The sequence below is a fragment of the Haliotis rufescens genome, unplaced genomic scaffold, assembly GCF_023055435.1.
Source record: "Haliotis rufescens isolate VD_foot unplaced genomic scaffold, xgHalRufe1.0.p SCAF_4, whole genome shotgun sequence".
Classification (NCBI taxonomy): domain Eukaryota; kingdom Metazoa; phylum Mollusca; class Gastropoda; order Lepetellida; family Haliotidae; genus Haliotis; species Haliotis rufescens.
In genome coordinates, this window is record NW_025964112.1 from 51,489,935 (window position 1) to 51,506,801 (window position 16,867).

At 38.3% G+C, this 16,867-nt stretch overlaps 1 protein-coding gene across 20 annotated transcripts in view; it reads right to left on the reverse strand.

Annotated features, from left to right (window-relative positions):
- Positions 1-16,867, reverse strand: part of LOC124150819 (bromodomain adjacent to zinc finger domain protein 2B-like) — a 113,459-nt gene that overhangs the window by 21,452 nt on the left and 75,140 nt on the right. For 10 of the 20 annotated variants that reach the window (XM_046522921.2, XM_046522982.2, XM_046522961.2 and 7 more), the window contains 14 exons: positions 16,391-16,405; positions 14,397-14,489; positions 13,283-13,398; positions 11,725-11,754; positions 9,314-9,379; positions 7,370-7,435; positions 6,162-6,224; positions 5,383-5,460; positions 4,840-4,951; positions 4,258-4,400; positions 3,423-3,530; positions 2,289-2,473; positions 1,564-1,801; positions 981-1,037 (listed from right to left, as the gene is read on the reverse strand). In XM_046522921.2, coding sequence (XP_046378877.2) covers positions 981-1,037; positions 1,564-1,801; positions 2,289-2,473; positions 3,423-3,530; positions 4,258-4,400; positions 4,840-4,951; positions 5,383-5,460; positions 6,162-6,224; positions 7,370-7,435; positions 9,314-9,379; positions 11,725-11,754; positions 13,283-13,398; positions 14,397-14,489; positions 16,391-16,405 — 1,370 coding nt within the window. The remainder of the gene's footprint in view (positions 1-980; positions 1,038-1,563; positions 1,802-2,288; positions 2,474-3,422; positions 3,531-4,257; positions 4,401-4,839; positions 4,952-5,382; positions 5,461-6,161; positions 6,225-7,369; positions 7,436-9,313; positions 9,380-11,724; positions 11,755-13,282; positions 13,399-14,396; positions 14,490-16,390; positions 16,406-16,867) is intronic. The other 10 variants (XM_046522944.2, XM_046522937.2, XM_046523000.2 and 7 more) reach the window with 10 other exon arrangements.

Genomic DNA, 16,867 nt, shown 5'->3' on the forward strand with positions numbered 1-16,867 from the left:
CCAACTGAGATACCTTGCTACAGTTTAACAATAATACCCCACTCAGACACAGCATACGGACTCCGAGCCGACCAGTCCATGTTAAAGCCCCTTAATGCCAACAGGGTAACAACAATTACCATCTTTTAACGTCTTGTGGTATGATGAGGCCGTGGATCGAACCCCGGACCTCCCGCTCTCCGGGCAGACCACTAGATCAGGGAGGCAGTTCATTCATAAGGGACAAATGTGTAATTAAATGATTGAGTAGAAAATGTAAACTGTAAATCTGAAAAGTTTTGTGCCACCCTGATAAGATTACCAAAGATCAAAGCAACTTTTGCATTTGTTATTTTTCATAAGTAGGAAAAGGTGTTGGTAGGTTGGTTGGTTAGTTGTTTAAGGCTGCACTCAGCAATATTACAGCCATATGACGGCGGTCTGTACATAATCCAGTCTGGACCACACAATCCAGTGACTGACATCATGAGCATCGATCCAGGCAACTGGGATACGATGACATGCATCAACCAAGTCAGCGAGCCTGACCACCCAATCCCGTTAGTTGCCTCTTACGACAAGCATGGTCACCTTTCACGGCGAGCATGGGTTGCTGAAGACCTATTCTACCCCAGATCTCCACGGGTCTGTCGGGTAAGTGAATATTCAGATGAAATAATGTCATCAACGTACGACATCCTGAACAATGGATGACATCATATAGCAATGTTCATCATATCACCTCAACTGACCAATCAGCATTGAGTGAGTGAGTGAGTATAGTTTTACGCCGCTTTTAGCAAAATTCCAGCAATATCACGGCGGGGGACACCAGAAATGGGCTTCACACACTGTACCCATGTCGGGAATCAAACCCGGGTCTTCGGCATGATGAGCGAACGCTTTAACCACTAGGCTACCCGACCGCCCCTCAATCAGCATTGAGAATCATGACAATTTTGGTCATTTATTTCTGTATGTTATATCTCATCCATAGTTACCTTGGTCAACTTTTCAATCTTCTTTTCACATTCTTCAATTGTGATCCCATCTTCTTCCTGAAATTGAAAATTCAGTACAGTAACACAAGTAGGACTCTTCAATTGAATACCACTCAAAAGTTGGTAAAGAAAACCTGATTTCTTCACAGTTAATTGGTCATGCGAAACGTCTGAAGGTACATAATGCTTCAGTCAGCAATCACAAGAAGGAAGTACAGGCTGCGTGGTTTTGTAGCTCAACAAAATCAGGCAATTATGTTCCCTATCTACATAAACAACAGAAAAACTTGATACACACCCTGTGTTAACGAAGCGTTTCCTTTGTTTGTTGTTTAATGCCGCACTCAGCAATATTCAAGCTATATGGCGGCAGTCTGTAAATAATCAAGTCTGGACCAGACAATCCAGTGACTGACATCATGAGCATCAATCCATTCAACTGGGATACAATGACCACCCAATCCAGTTAGTCGCCTCTTACGACAAGCATGGGTTGCTGAAGACCTATTCTATCCCGGATCTTCACAGGTCTAACAAAGAGTGAAAGCCTCAGTTGTACTTTAGTGTACAAGTGTATTCTCACCTCCTCAGACACAGCACCTGTGGCGTTGGTAGTATTGGTGGCATCACTGTCATTACCACTGTCGTCATCCTTGTCCTCATCGTCCTTATCGTCATCCTCATCCTTGTCGTCCTCGTCATCACTCCCTTGTTTACTGGCAGACATGTTTGTGCTGTCCTCCTCCACATTAGGCTGGTTGGCGGACGTGTCCAGGGGCTTCCCTGCCTTCCGACACTTCTTGGCTTGAATCATCCTCAATCTGAAGCAATTGATATCAATAAATATCAAGAAACATCTCTTAATATCAGTTGTTTCCCTCCCACTTGACATGCAGTCAAAATGACAAAATCTATAAATCTATAAATCTTTGTGCTTCATTACATTTTAAGCTTACTTCTTTCTTTTTAAAACATTACCTACAAAATCCCTTTGATAAAATTCCTGAAATAAGCAGGAAAAAAAATCCCTTGATGAATAGTAATATTTTATACAATTAATAGGCATCAATGCATGTTTGCAGAATTTCCCAGGGGTAAAAATAAAAAGAAGGTAAATATTATTACAGCACTTTGTGAAGATTAAAAGTCCACAAAGGGAGATAATAAATAAAAGGGAGATAATTTGCAGTAACTTAAAGGACTTGTACTTGACAAGGACTGAAGAAAAAAAGGCGAAATATTGTTCCTTTTTTTGTATACATCCATAAAAAAAATGCGAACTTAGGGAATAAGTCAAGGAACACCTACTGCCTGAGCTTTCCCTCCACCAGCCACTTGTCCCTGCGGAGTGTGTTGATTGTCTCTATGTTCTTGTCCACCTCGCCCGAGATGACTCGGCTGCCTAGCAACTCATTGCATATAAAGGCCAAGATGGCTGCCTTCTTGGTGGGATTGAGGGCTTCCAGGGGATGTAATTCTAGCCAGTCGCTCATCTGAAGAAACAAATAACTCTTCACAAATATTGCTTATATAGGAGGCTGCATACTAGGGCTGGGTCGAGGCCAAATTCACTACCCAGGTGCCCAACCCTACACAGGTATCCACTGTAGGTCTCAAGTTGGGTAAAAAATGTCCATTTGGGAATTCTTTTACAGAGCCCTGGTAAAAACTATTTAGATACACGTAAAAACCGAATTGACCATGAATACAATGAAGTTAACTGAAGCTCTATCTTTATGCAAACATATGAGTTGGAAGGAATGTGTTTATAGTAAGAAAGAAGTATAAACATAAGCAAATTGTAGTGTAACAATGGAGTTGTTGTGCTATTTTCATGATACAATATATCATGTGACTAACCACGCGTCTGGGTAGTCATGTGGGTGGCATGACAGGTGAGGTGAGGTGAGGTGAGGTTAGGTGAGGTGAGGTGAAATGGGGTTTAACATCGCGTCCAAGATCATTGCACTAACATAGCGACGTGCATGTACGTGTGTGTTTGTGTGGCTGCGTGTACTAGTCCGGATTGATGCCGATTTATAGTGCTAGCTCACTGAGATACCATGCCGCAGTTCAACATGAATACCCCACTCAGACACAGTATACTGACTCCAAGCCGACCAGTCCTTGTTTTAGTCCCTTAATGCCGAGTGCCAGACAGGGTAACAACAAGTACCATCTTTTAACATCTTTTGGTATGACGCATCCGGGGATCAAACCCAGACCTTCCGCTCTGCGGGCAGACACTCTACCACTAGACCACGGAGGCGGTCTGGCATGACAGACTAACCATAGTAATATAAAAGAATGTGTTCTTGAACTTTTTTGCGTAGTAGATATGACTTGGTTGGCCCTGGGTAACGTCTGGACCTTGATTAGAAATGGGCTTCAGTGCTTGGAGTATTAGCTCCTTGTCACTTTCTCAAGGGAGTCTTCACCTACCTCAGTCTTCTTGCCATTGCGGGCAATGATGAATATTCGGAGGATCTCGGAGAGGGTGGAGTCTGTGAGCTCGATGTCAGTAATCTTCTGGTTAAGCTTCGTCACAGCCTGGGATGATGAAAAGTAACAGTGTCACTTAAAGGCATCAATAAATCCTTTCTAGACACAAATATCCAATATCAAATAACCATGTTCAGGGATTTCCGTCTATTATCCTTTTGGACTTACATCTGCCTTAATCTCCCGAAGTGAGGGGTGAAAAGGGTTTTACATTATTTCTTGCAACGTACATCATGACAGGGGACACCATAAATGGGCTTCAAACATTGCATCCTTGAGGGGAATCGAACCCGTGCCTTCTGCCTGTTGAGCAAATGCTTTAACCAGAGATTTATCTGGGACTCCAAACCAAGTGTCTTTGGCATGCAAATTGTTGTTTTCAAATTGGAATTTTTTTATCATTTTTTTAGAATTGCATCATTGTTATGATTTTATTTTTGTAAATTCCGAGGAATTGGAAAATTTCTAATTCAAATTGAGAATTTTTACTGTCATTTGCTGCAGACTTGAGGCCGAATATCGGCATCTGAGCAGGTAAGGATAAATCCCTGTAACCACTAGGTTTTCACACCGCATCTTTCCATGAGTGAGTTATTGACCTAGGCTTAGCACCACTTTGAACAGTATATCTATTTCATCCAGACATATTCAAACCCACGGCCAGCAGATCCTGGCAGGGCTAAGGGGAGCTACTCTGCAAAGTGAACTGCAGCTACTTAAGAAAACTGGAACACATATACAAACATTGTAAACAATCTGACACCAGGTCACTGACCTCTTTAGGGTTCGGAACACCAGGGTCATCCAGTCCAAATCGAACGAGATGTGACATGAGGCACAGAAACTCCTCCATGTCTTCATCGTTATCATTCAACAGTGCATTCTGGAGGATCTTCATCGTGGGGATGGAGTCCTTGTCTGAAACAAGGTGAAAACAGAAACACTTTGAAACCTTAATTGGAAGGCCTAGGGACTCAGCAATACTCCAGCAGCCTGTAAATAAGTCTGGGCCAGACAATCTAGTGATCGATATTGTGATCAACAATCCATGACCTTGGGGTACAATGACATGCATCAACCAAGTCACCGAGCATGACCCATCAGTCTTATGCAGTGCAATAATCCCCAAGAGCAGACATATGATCGAGCCTTCACTAAAATGATGTCTAATGACGATCAAGAAAGCATACTTTCTAACATAAAACACAGATAAAAATCTCAAATCAAAGTCAGATAGACATGCAATGTAGGTTTGAAAGGAACCATTCTATCAGTGTGGAAGCTGCCCCGAATTTGCAAACAAGTCTGTCAAGAGACTATTTTATCCCATGCTCTCTATCTAAGGTCTCACACTCACCAAGTCCAAGAGCGTCCCCGAAGTTATGCATAAACTCTATCGCCATCAGACAATCTGCAAAGGGAGCTCCTGCCAGACGCACACCGGGGATTCTGGGAAATTCCTGGAACTCCTTTGAAAATAAATTGATCATGAAATTAGAAAATACTCTAAAAACTTGTACATCATAATCAACACAAAATCAACCATCAAACATTTGGCTCAACGTCAACAGATTTCAACATAAAATCTTTCAGTTTTTCATTGATTTTAATAAACGAAGAGAATAATTATTTTATCCAGAAATCCGTTTTCAATCGCTGGTTCACAAGTTCTGATCTTACAGACCGATAGGAGTGACTGAGTTAAAATAACATATGGCAGTAGGGCAGTTGGCAATATTCAAACAAATCATGAGAGGCTGTGAATAATCAAGTCTGGGTCAGGCAAACCAATGTTTGATAGTATGAGTAAAAATCCCCATTGTGAGTCTCAAAAACAGCCACAGTGACCACCAAATCATCACTTAATGAACCAGTGAAATCAACAAGAATGATGTCTGACCCGGTTGTCACGAAGCTCCATGTCCTCGCAAGGTCGCTTCATCTCTCTCGCCATCTCTAGCTCCATCCGACGCTGCTCCTGCAACACCAAATACACACATTGGCTCCGATATATTCCCTATTGGTGATAACATGATACACACATTGGCTCTGATATATTCCTTATTGGTGATAACGTGATACACACATTGGCTCCGATATATTCCTTATTGGTGATAACGTGATACACACATCTGCTTCGAAATATTCACTATTGCTGAAATCGTAATACACACACTAGCTCCGATATTTTCACTATTGCTGAAATCGTAATACACTCACTGGCTCCGATATATTCACCATCACTGAAATCGTAATACACACACTAGCTCCGATATATTCCCTATTGCTGAAATCGTAATACACACATTAGCTCCGAAATATTCACCATCACTGAAATCGTAACACACAGACTAGCTCCGATATATTCCCTATTGCTGATAACGTAATACACACACAAGCTCCGATATATTCTTTATTGATGAAATCGCAATAAACACATCAGCTCCGATATACATGAATTCACTATCACTGAAATCTTAATACACAAACTAGATCCGAGATATACTCCCTATCGCTCAAATTTTAATATACACACATTTGCTTCGATATCTTGACTTCCTTTGAAATTGTAATACACACATTAGCTTCGACAGATTCACTTTGGCTGAAATCATCATACACACATTAACTCTTATGTGTTCATCAAAGCTTCATAATAATAATCTTGATTAACCTCACCAGTTTTCTTTCTCTGAATATCCGTTTCTCTTGTAAGCGTTCTACTTTCACTCGCTCCTTCTCCTAGAAAAACAAAAAGCATCATCAAAACTTGGCATACATATCAAATGGAGATTATTTACGTCCTAAAGAGAGAGAGAGAGAGAGAGAGAGAGAGAGAGAGAGAGAGAGAGAGAGAGAGTGAGTGAGTGAGTGAGTGAGTATGGTTCAATGTTGCTTTATTCCAGCAATAACAGAAGCAAAAATCATAATGCTCAGTGAGGATTACTGAAATAATATGACTGATATTCTTGACCCTATTGAAAACTGGATTCTATTTTTTGCATACCATATTTATTTGTGTATAATACACACTTTTTTCACAGTTTGTAGATTCCCAAATTAGGGGCGTGTATTATACACGAGAACTAAATGTTACCCCCTTTTCCCCAGCCTAGTGTGTGGCCAGACAACAGAAGATGACCAATGTAACAACGGAACGGAAATTATCGGTAGTTACCGTATTCGACGTACTAAGCTCCCCGCTCTAATAGTGAGTGAGTGAGTATGGTTTTACGCCGCTTTTAGCAATATTCCAGCAATATCACGACGGGGGACACCAGAAATGGGCTTCACACATTGTACCCATGTCGGGAATCGAACCCGGGTCTTCCGGGTGACGAGCGAACGCTTTAACCACTAGGCTACCCGACTGCCCCCCCCGCTCTAATAAGCGCCCACGTCGAGATTTGCTAATATATTGGCTGGTGAACAATCCCAATTAGCACGCCTTCCGACCCCTATTCGCATATAATACGCATCGCTTCCTTCCCCTATTCGCGTATAATATGCACTCATGTGTTATATGCACCCTTTATTATTGGCAATTAAATCCTGGAAAAATAGACATTTCACGCTGTCAGCATAAACCACGATATTTATCTTTCAACTCTGTTTTTTTCACCAAAATAATATTCTAATAAGAACCCCCTATTTCTAATTTTGAGAGCGCCCTGGGCGCTTATTACGTCGAATACGGTAAATCCACTGATGCATAAGCATAAAAAAAATCACAACACTTACCTTTATTTTTCTGTGATAATGATGATATATTTTATGTTTATTACCACTTCCTTATTTCAGCTACTCATTTGTAAAATTAATTTGAAATATTTTTTCTCAAAACATATTTGTTGTTATTCTGTATGTACTCTTGTTCATAATCTCACCTCTTGCTTCTTTCGAGCCTCAAGAGCCTTCACAAGCAGTAAGTGCTGGCGCCGTCTTTCACGTTCCTGCAAGTCATCATATAATACACATACAATTAAAAGGCATTCTAGAAGGAACAAATATCTGAGGATGATGAAGAAGAAGAAAGCTTTCAAGCTTGTAAAATCTTCTGATCTCTTTACAGTTATCTCAACAGTTATTTTGCAAATTGATAAACTGAAGAAAAATATACTCAATGGATAGAGTGAGTGAGTGAGTGAGTGAGTGAGTTGTGTTAAGTGCTGTTAGGAACACTATTTCAGTTATATCACACAGCCTGTTAGCATGCTGTATTTGGAAAGACTGACTGGATCATTTTTCAGAGAGAGTGAGTATGTCTTTTCCGCAGCAGTTAGCAATATTCCAGCAATATCATGGCGGGGGACACCATAACTGGGATTCACACATTGTACCCGGGTGGGGAATCAGACAGGGGCCTTCAGCATGATGAGTGAATGCTTTAACCACTTGGCTACCCCAGTGCCCCGCAATTCTTAGACATTTACCGCTTTGGGTGAAAGTAGGGGTAGGGTGCTGGTAAATCAGAGGTCATAATCAGGAGACATCTTGGACTCGAACCCATCAAAGTAAGTCATGTCTAATGAATATGCTTTAGACCACTAGACTACCTCCGCTCTAGTTACATAAGTGAGTGGGTGAGTGAGTGAGTTTGGTTTAACGCCGCTTTTAACATTATTCCAGTTATATCACGGCGTGTCAGCTCAATGTTGGAGGAAAGCCCGAAGTGATGCAGGTCTCAGACGTTTACCACTTTGGTGAAACCCACGAGCACGGGTATGGTGCTGACAACATAATTGGGGCGAACCAGGATTCGAACCCACAATCATGGGGTGCCCAAGGGATGCAACTCTGTACAGCGAATCACGGCACCTTAGAAGACTGGGCCACCCGTGTCCCCCCTAGTTACATATGGAACAAAATAAGTGAGTGATCATGAATATTTTGGGGATATTTTTTTGTAGTGAAGACTGAGCACACAAGTCCTAAAAAAAATAAAAAAATATTCATGATCCCTTACTGTTCTTGTTTAGTATAAATAGCATATAATACCTTACCTATGATACATACAAAAGCATACGAGGCACATTAGAGAGTGTTAGTGAAAAATACAATATCTACTAAATAAGTCATTTGAACATCATTTTTCAAATAATGCATAAATTCAAATTATCAAAAGAAAAGTGCACAAGAAAAACATTTCAGCAGATGATTCCAGTAATAGATTTTTGTGCCCTTCACAATTTTCAAAAGGAATAATTTCTTGAGGATTCGAAAGGATGGCGCTCATTTCAACAAATGGTCACAAGGTGCTGGGTGCACCAAGTGACCTGCTACTTGGAATCATGTACTGATAAAGGGTCAATATTAACTGCAGTTAACACATCCCTGCCTTCGTTCATCATTCAAGTCAGCTGTCCAACATGTTAAAATACCACTAGGCCCAGCTCCGCAAAGTGTCTTAGTGCCATGACAGTCGCAAGTATATGTTAAAGTATGGGAGTTACGATCCCCTTATACTGGAGCTAAAAATCATAAACGACTTGTTTAAAATAGGAAGTGGTTTCATCTGGGCCTTCTCAATCTTCAATAAATTCATTCATGGATATTTTCTCATGGATTCATTAAGTTTACGTTCAATGAGCTAAAGATAAGTATTTGGAAGTAGATTAACGTCAAGATAGACATAAAGTTTTTGAAAAAAAAGAAGATATTTATCATCTTAGAAGTGCATTTTAAATCCTTTTTCACACAACATTGCTAACAGATGACTTCACACATATCAGTATGGCATACAAGACAGCTGATCATAAACAATGAATAAATGAAGGGTTGATAAGCGCAGAAAGACCGAGATTGCGTGTGATGTGAGGAGGTGAACGTACGATGCTGAGATTCTTCATTACCTGCTCCCTCATCATGACGGCTTGTTGTCTCTTCATCTCTCTCTCCTTGAACCATCATCATCATCATCATCATCATCATCAACATCAAGTATACCACATCTACTAGACATATATGTTGAACATGCTGATGGCATATTTCTCTTTACATCACCATCAGCATCCATGCTTCCAAAAATCAACACAGATTGAGGCAACGTAATAGTTTAGTCCCTAGCTACTGTTGCAGTGATCTTTAAAAATGAACATTTGAACTTTGTTGAAGATTGGTTCAAAATAAACACATTTTTTATTAATTATTCTTTGGCAGATTCATGTAACTAATACACAACAATGACCATGCCAAAAAACAAAATTAGAATTTAGACAGTTATTCCTATAATTGATAGTGGCCTTACCAAGATCTCAACTTAAACTAACCAATCAAATGTCACATGCAGCAGATACTGACCAATGAGAGCAGCTTGACAAGAACACAAGACAGATAAGCAGGGTAAGTCACAAAGCTTAGAGCCCAAGACACACTTTAGAAATCACTGGTCAAAGCAGAATTACAACTAAATACCTACAAGCATAACTGTTCAGTCAAAATATACTTTGCTAATATACATAAGGGAAAGCTGGCGTTTACCTTTTACAAAGGGAGATAACTCTTGAACAAAGGGAGGTTATTCTTTCTGCTAGATGACATATTTCCAAGTTTGCCCTTAATCCATACTATGAAGACATACTTAGCTTGTCATTATTGATACTGTGGATCAATATTTACCCCTTAACATGGAAATTACCTTTAACAAAGGGAGATAACTCTTTCTGGCGCCATAAGACATTAACGAGTTTACTATAATCCATACCACTACTGAGACATATTAGTTTGTCATTAATGTCATAATGTGAATCAACTTTTAACTCCTAAATCCTAATGTTTACGTTGTTTCTTTGGGAAAGAAAAAAGATATCGACAAAACATACATACAGAAATACACAAAGTTTCTGGCAACAAATGCATTCTAATGGCAGCAATTTGTCACCATGCCATGAAGTCAATACTTTATTAAAAACATTTTAGTAATGACATCAGCATTTGATATACATGTTAACAATACAAGAATAATAGTTTATTTGTATCGAAGTAAAGTTGCTCACTGAGGTCACAAAATGTGAAGGTTATTCCTTTCAGACTTCAGAACAGGAACATATTTCTTCAGTTTTTCTACTTCATGTGTTTAGTTGATTATTCAATATGCACATACGTTTAATCTGAATAGTACCCACCATGTAACAAGTGGTACCCATGTAAGTACTCAAAATCAATTAAGCACACACGATTCTTATATTACTATAGTTAATATGTTATAGTTAATATGTTAACTGTAGTAATATGAAAGAATTGAAAGGCCCAAAACCTCTTCTGGATAGTATATATTATACTTGTTTGACACATTATCAACTTATCAACCAATATGTCAACTTTCTTAAATTGTTGATAACAAACAGGTTAATTTCATGTGATATAAATTTTTTAGTCAGACTATCCTACCATGCACATGCAATGGTCCGATATTACCATTCTATGCTACGTGTGAGCATCAAATTAACCCAACTTTAACACTATACTCATGCATGACCGTACATCCTTATTTTATCCCTTCTCGAAACATTGTCAATATGAACATGCAGTTCACATGCTTTGCATACGAAAGTTATATCCAATTTCTTACTAACTCCTATATTCTGAATGATATTAATCAAATATGTTAATCCTATTGCAGGATGCTAATCGAACCAAGTGTTTATGTCAATAGATGAGGCTATGAATATTATTATCTAATATGTTTGTAAACAAAGTTAATGATAAAATAGTTTAAGTAAAAAGCAGATACATATAGCTGAGGAATACGGCAAGCCTACAATAGGTGATATAGCTGTACAATAGATTGACAGCTGTCAATCAAGGGACAACAACCAATCAGAGGCCAGCAAATGAAATATTGAGTGTCTTCCTATTTTTTTTAATACCTACTAATTTTTAATTGGTATGATGCTTCTAGTTGTCAAATCCAAAAAGAAATTCTCTTCGAAATTTGATCAAGCCCAGAAAGTATGTTATTTCATTAATCAAACATATTTAAGTAAAAGCTGTATTTCGAAAGTAGGATAACAAAGAAAAGTTAAACATTGTCAATAATGTAAAGAATATGTTTCTACATTACTTTTGCCAATATTGATGTCATAAATTTGAAAAGATAGCAAAGTTTCATAATAAATACATATGATAGTTTGCATTGAAGTTTGATAAACATTTTATAGACTATTCACAGATGCCTGACAAACGTAAAATTTCATTGGCTGGCCTGACAAGACAAGCTGTCAATCACTGTCAATCAACTTACTCTCTCCATATGAAACCAGAGTATGTTGGACTGCAATGAACAATACTATTTTTATAGCAAAATCATCATATTTTTTTGCTTCAGCCAAAAAAAGACAAACTTTTGAATGTATTTCATACAATTGGCCATTTACTTCTCGCCAGTATTTCCTCTTTTAGATATAGTGACTTTCCAGTGTTCAAAGACTGAACTAAAGTTCATGCCTTGGAAGTTTTGCTGCATAAAATCTGACAAAAAGCTGTTAAAATCAATACCAAAGGTCTGTAATATTGTCCTAACAGTGATACAAATCCTTGAAAAGCTGCTCTCATTTGCAGTTAAAGGCAGACACAGAAACACACAATCCAACATTATAAAGAAACCTTCAAGCCGCAATATAGCATCATGGCAATTCATATTCCACAGAACTGTCTCTAATCCAAACTTGTATAATTCTGAACAAAGGCCACACCAATTTGTTTACTTCTTTTACAGTATAGCTTGGCCACCATGCCAGCAGGCAGTGAGAAAATAATGTAAAACAATTTTGACAGAGGGTGTTTCCAAAACACAAATCTTGCGATACAGTTCCATCACACTAAAATCAAATCGTAGTTCTTGCTACCACTAAACAAAGATCTGAGGACATCCCATTACGGGTGTAAGACCTGTCACAAACTTTGATTGACCAATGAAATGACTTTGAAGAAGTCAACATTAGCCAATCAGATTGCAGCTTTCTTGACCTTTACGGCACTAGTTTTAATATCCATTCCAGACTACGAAAAGCACTGATTCAAAATGTGAAAACTGAACAAACGAAAATTCTGGAATGTCAAATAGCTGGCCGAGATTGATTGGCAGTATTTTCAACGGGCCCTGGAAAGTCTCTTTCATTTCAAACATTTATCCCATTGATGAGAGAAACAGACGATTCTGATGGAATCGGGCATACAGCCTGATTAGAATACCCCGTATTAACCATTTCGGGATTCATACTGTCATTTTCCCAATTCGGTAAGATGTCCTCAGATCTTTGTTCAGCAGCAGCCAGAACGAAGATCTGATTTTAATAAGATTGCAAAACAGTTCAAATCCAAAGGAAATGATAACATGTAAAATCAAACATAGCACTCAATCTTATTTCTTTTGAAACTTTGCAAAACATAAGGGTAAGCTTGTTTGTAAAACAAGAAACTTAATTGGTCACACCAATGTAACAAATCATAATTCTATACTACTCAAAGAAGTTAAGGACCACACAATTCTTTCATATTACACTAGATAATCTCATGCCATCACAGATTAACTTGAGTAATATGAAAGAATCGGATGATCCCAACTGCTTTAGAATACTATGTAACTACACCATGTACTGTTTAAACTAGACTGAAATATGCAAATACTGAATCAATTTTCAATTCTGATATTTTGTCATAAACAAAATACAGCAATATGGATGACTAGAAATGGCTGTCAATAGTTTCACTAGCCTAAGATACATTTCACAAGTAGTAACCTTGAGAAAATGTTTCCAGGGATTTTCATGACACTTTGAAAATTCAAAATGGCCGCCTACCTCTAGGATGTGCTGGGCTCTCATCTCTCTCTCCTGCCTCATCTGTTCCTGTCTTCTAACCTTCTCCTGCTGCTTCATTACCTTACTCTGTTCCTTCTGTTTCCGACGCTCAGCCGCTAAAACACAGCATCGGGACACTCAAAGCAAAGCTTGGTAGGGCAATTCAACCATTGAATCATGATCAGCTCTTCGCGGCACAACTAGAACACAATACCTCCTTATCTAATACAGAATAATAAAAAAAAGACCATTACACCGTAAAACATGAAGATAAAGTGTCGAAAGTTAGAACCTGAAAAAGAAATTTCACCCACTGGCAAAAATGATTCCAAAAGTAAAATTACCGAAAATGGCACCAACACCCTGTAAAGCAGTAGAAACAAACACTATACTTGGACAATACTTGCATATTAAACTCACACCACAACATCCATGCAGAGAATTGACTCAATACGTTATGTACACACTCATTCCAGTACCTACCATACTGTTGACTGGTCCACTAATCATATCAAGCCATGGATTTTCCAAAATATAAATTTTCAATTTGAGAATATAGATGAAAAACGTCAACTTTCATCAGCCAATCAAAAGCTAAGATTTTAAATTTATTCTTTTACATCCTTTGCTCAAGAAAACCAAACAAATATGCTCCTGTATTGTTTCCAATGGTTTGAACGTACAGGGTTTCTAGGTGAAGAAAACATCTCCCTGCCCCGGACAAGAACCTGGTTGTTAGTCAGAGTGTAATCAGCTGATACAATGGTGCAGAACTACTACTACTGAGGGATTAACGGAGGCATGGGAAAGAGGGGATTATAGCGTGGTTTGCAACACAGGGAAGATCAAACACAAATAGGTTAGATCAAAATATGCTGATGCTCAAAAATGTGTGTGTTAGTCACAAAAACTCATTGTCAAATTATCAGTTCATTCCAATATAACCAATGCCAACCATTATCGTTGAAAAAAAATCATAATTTTGTAAAGTGTGTAAATTGTGAGATATGTGACAATAAGAAGATATATGAACAAAAGGATATACGGGTATCAGGTTCTGGGTGGGGGTTATGAACAAAAATAAAGCACTTTGAGCAACACTTCAGTTGCCTACCTTTGAGCTGGTTTGACTTCTTCGAAAGCTCTTTCTGCCTTTGTAAGTCAAGTCTCTTCTGAAATTTGTTCTCTGCAGCTTTTTTCGCAAGCTCTACAAATACACAGAGTCAACTTTACTCCAAAGTTTTCCTTAATTATTTGGGGACAGAAGCCTTCCATTTGCTTATGAGGGACTTACAAACCAATGTCAATTTTTTGTTTTTCAAAAAAGATAATTATGAAAAAGCAACACTGTTTACTGAACACAATTAATTGTTCCTTGTCCTTTTCTCGATTGTCATTTTTCTTTTATATCTTATTCCGGAAAATAAACCTTCTTTCATAACATTTTGTGGATAGGTAAAAACCATATTCACAAAAATCCCATTACATAAGATTTAGATTCAATCCAAATCTAAATGTCACTTTTCACAAACTATACAACAAAGCATTCATGAACTAGATTCAATAATGAAAACACTATAATACTACCCATTTCGTTCAAGAAATAATTTTGAATCATGCAAAAAAGACAACAGCTGTGCAAACTAATAAGTCTGCACAATAGAACATAATTATCTTTAACATGGCAAGTTCCTTGGTCTGCATCAAGTCTTTGAATGACTCCCGTATACAAGTATAACTCAATTGTCAACGAGAAAACATCTGCATCAACTAAATCTCTGTAAAAACAAGAACACTTTCCTGTTTTTCAACACATAATCAAGATACCCATGATGATATATTTCAAAAGGCAGCAAAATAAATCCTCAGCGAAGTCATAGTTAATGGTTTTCATAAAACAACTTTGTGGCGACAAAATGTTATTTTAAGCAAAGTTAGCACTAAATGTTGTAAATATGATATCATTACAGCAGAAAAAGAACTTAGCATTAGTGTTTGTGATGGAAATCACCACGTACTATCTCCTAAAATACTCAGAAAATTGTTTCAGATGTTGCTTCTGGCACACAATTCGCAATATGGCTGAAATAACGCCTATGCGAGGTAAAATTTTAACTCACTACTGTCACACACAGGGAAGAAGTGAGGTTTTCCCACTCTGCGAATACGCAGAACATTGAGAGGAAGAAAACTATTATCTACACGACTTATTAGGGTCAGCTGACAATGAAGTGGACTTCTGTTGAAAATCTAAAAGATTTTTATGGTGTGATAACAGCCAAAATACAGGATTATGGCAATGATGGAACAAAAGTATGGTATTCGCAGGAATTAAAGAGCCTGGCATTAGTATTTGTGACAGAGAACACCACACACTAACTCCTAGAAATCCATCGAGTTTTACGAACAAAACAATACAGACAGGATCAAGAATGGCGCACAAGGGTGACGTGTACATGGAAATTGGCTATTATTTCATTTATTGGTTCAAAAAGAATAGACGGCTGCTTTCTATATTTGTCGGTATTGGTCTAAACTTTAACTATATATTTTTTTAAAGTTTACATTCAAGAAATTGCCCATCAAAATATTATTACCAGTTACTCTCAGAAGCTCAGTGTATTGATAAGTGTCATGTTTTAAAATGAAAATGCAGAAATTGACTGGCCTGATCAGAAGAGAGAATGTTGCTTTGGGAGGGAGGGAGGGGAGAAGAGGAGTGAGGAAAGGAAAGGAGAGAGAGAGAGAGAGAGAGAGAGAGAGAGAGAGAGAGAGAGAGAGAGAGAGAGAGAGAGAGAGAGTATTGAACAGACCGAGGTATGGATGGGGTTAGTGGATAAGAAAGTTCCTGCTAAATTACAACACATACTGATTATTCCAAACGGTGGTTTCACCGAACAACCTTGATCCCCTCCCACGACACAAACATTTCACACTTCAGCTCATTTCCTTCTTTCTCCCCGGGTTCACAGGCGTTATTTGAGGTATTTTAATTTTGTTTCTCCACCAAGTGAGGTCACACAGTCACTGACAAAGCAATCTCAGACTAATGTCATTGTGAAGGGGTTGACAGTGTCGAAGTTGAACAAAAAGCAGCAAATGTCTTACCAATAGAGTGAGCCTCTGAAAAAATAACTTTCAGTTTAAACCACAAACCTCACAAAAGCATTATCAGCAAACAAACACAAACTAAATCACAATGCAGAAAATAAACCTTATTTTCGGAAGAAAATCCAATTCCTGGAATTGACTGACAGGTAACCATGGCAACCACAAAAATGCTCTTCAACAGCATGCATGAATTCGACAACCATAGCAAAACAGAGAAACCAGAAAAGGATGCAAAATGTATAAAGAAAAAAGGTCATGAAGTTTCACATAACATATTATCTAAAGATGAATCAAATTTGCAAAGTTCATTAAATTATATTTTGTTTCCCAGCACAAAGCATTAACATAATACCTAACCAGGGGGCACGGGTGGCCCAGTCGTCTAAGGCGCTGCGGTTCGTTGTGCACAGTTGCGTCCCTTGGGCACGCCAGAAACCTATGATTGTGGGTTCGAATCCCGGTTCGCCCACATTA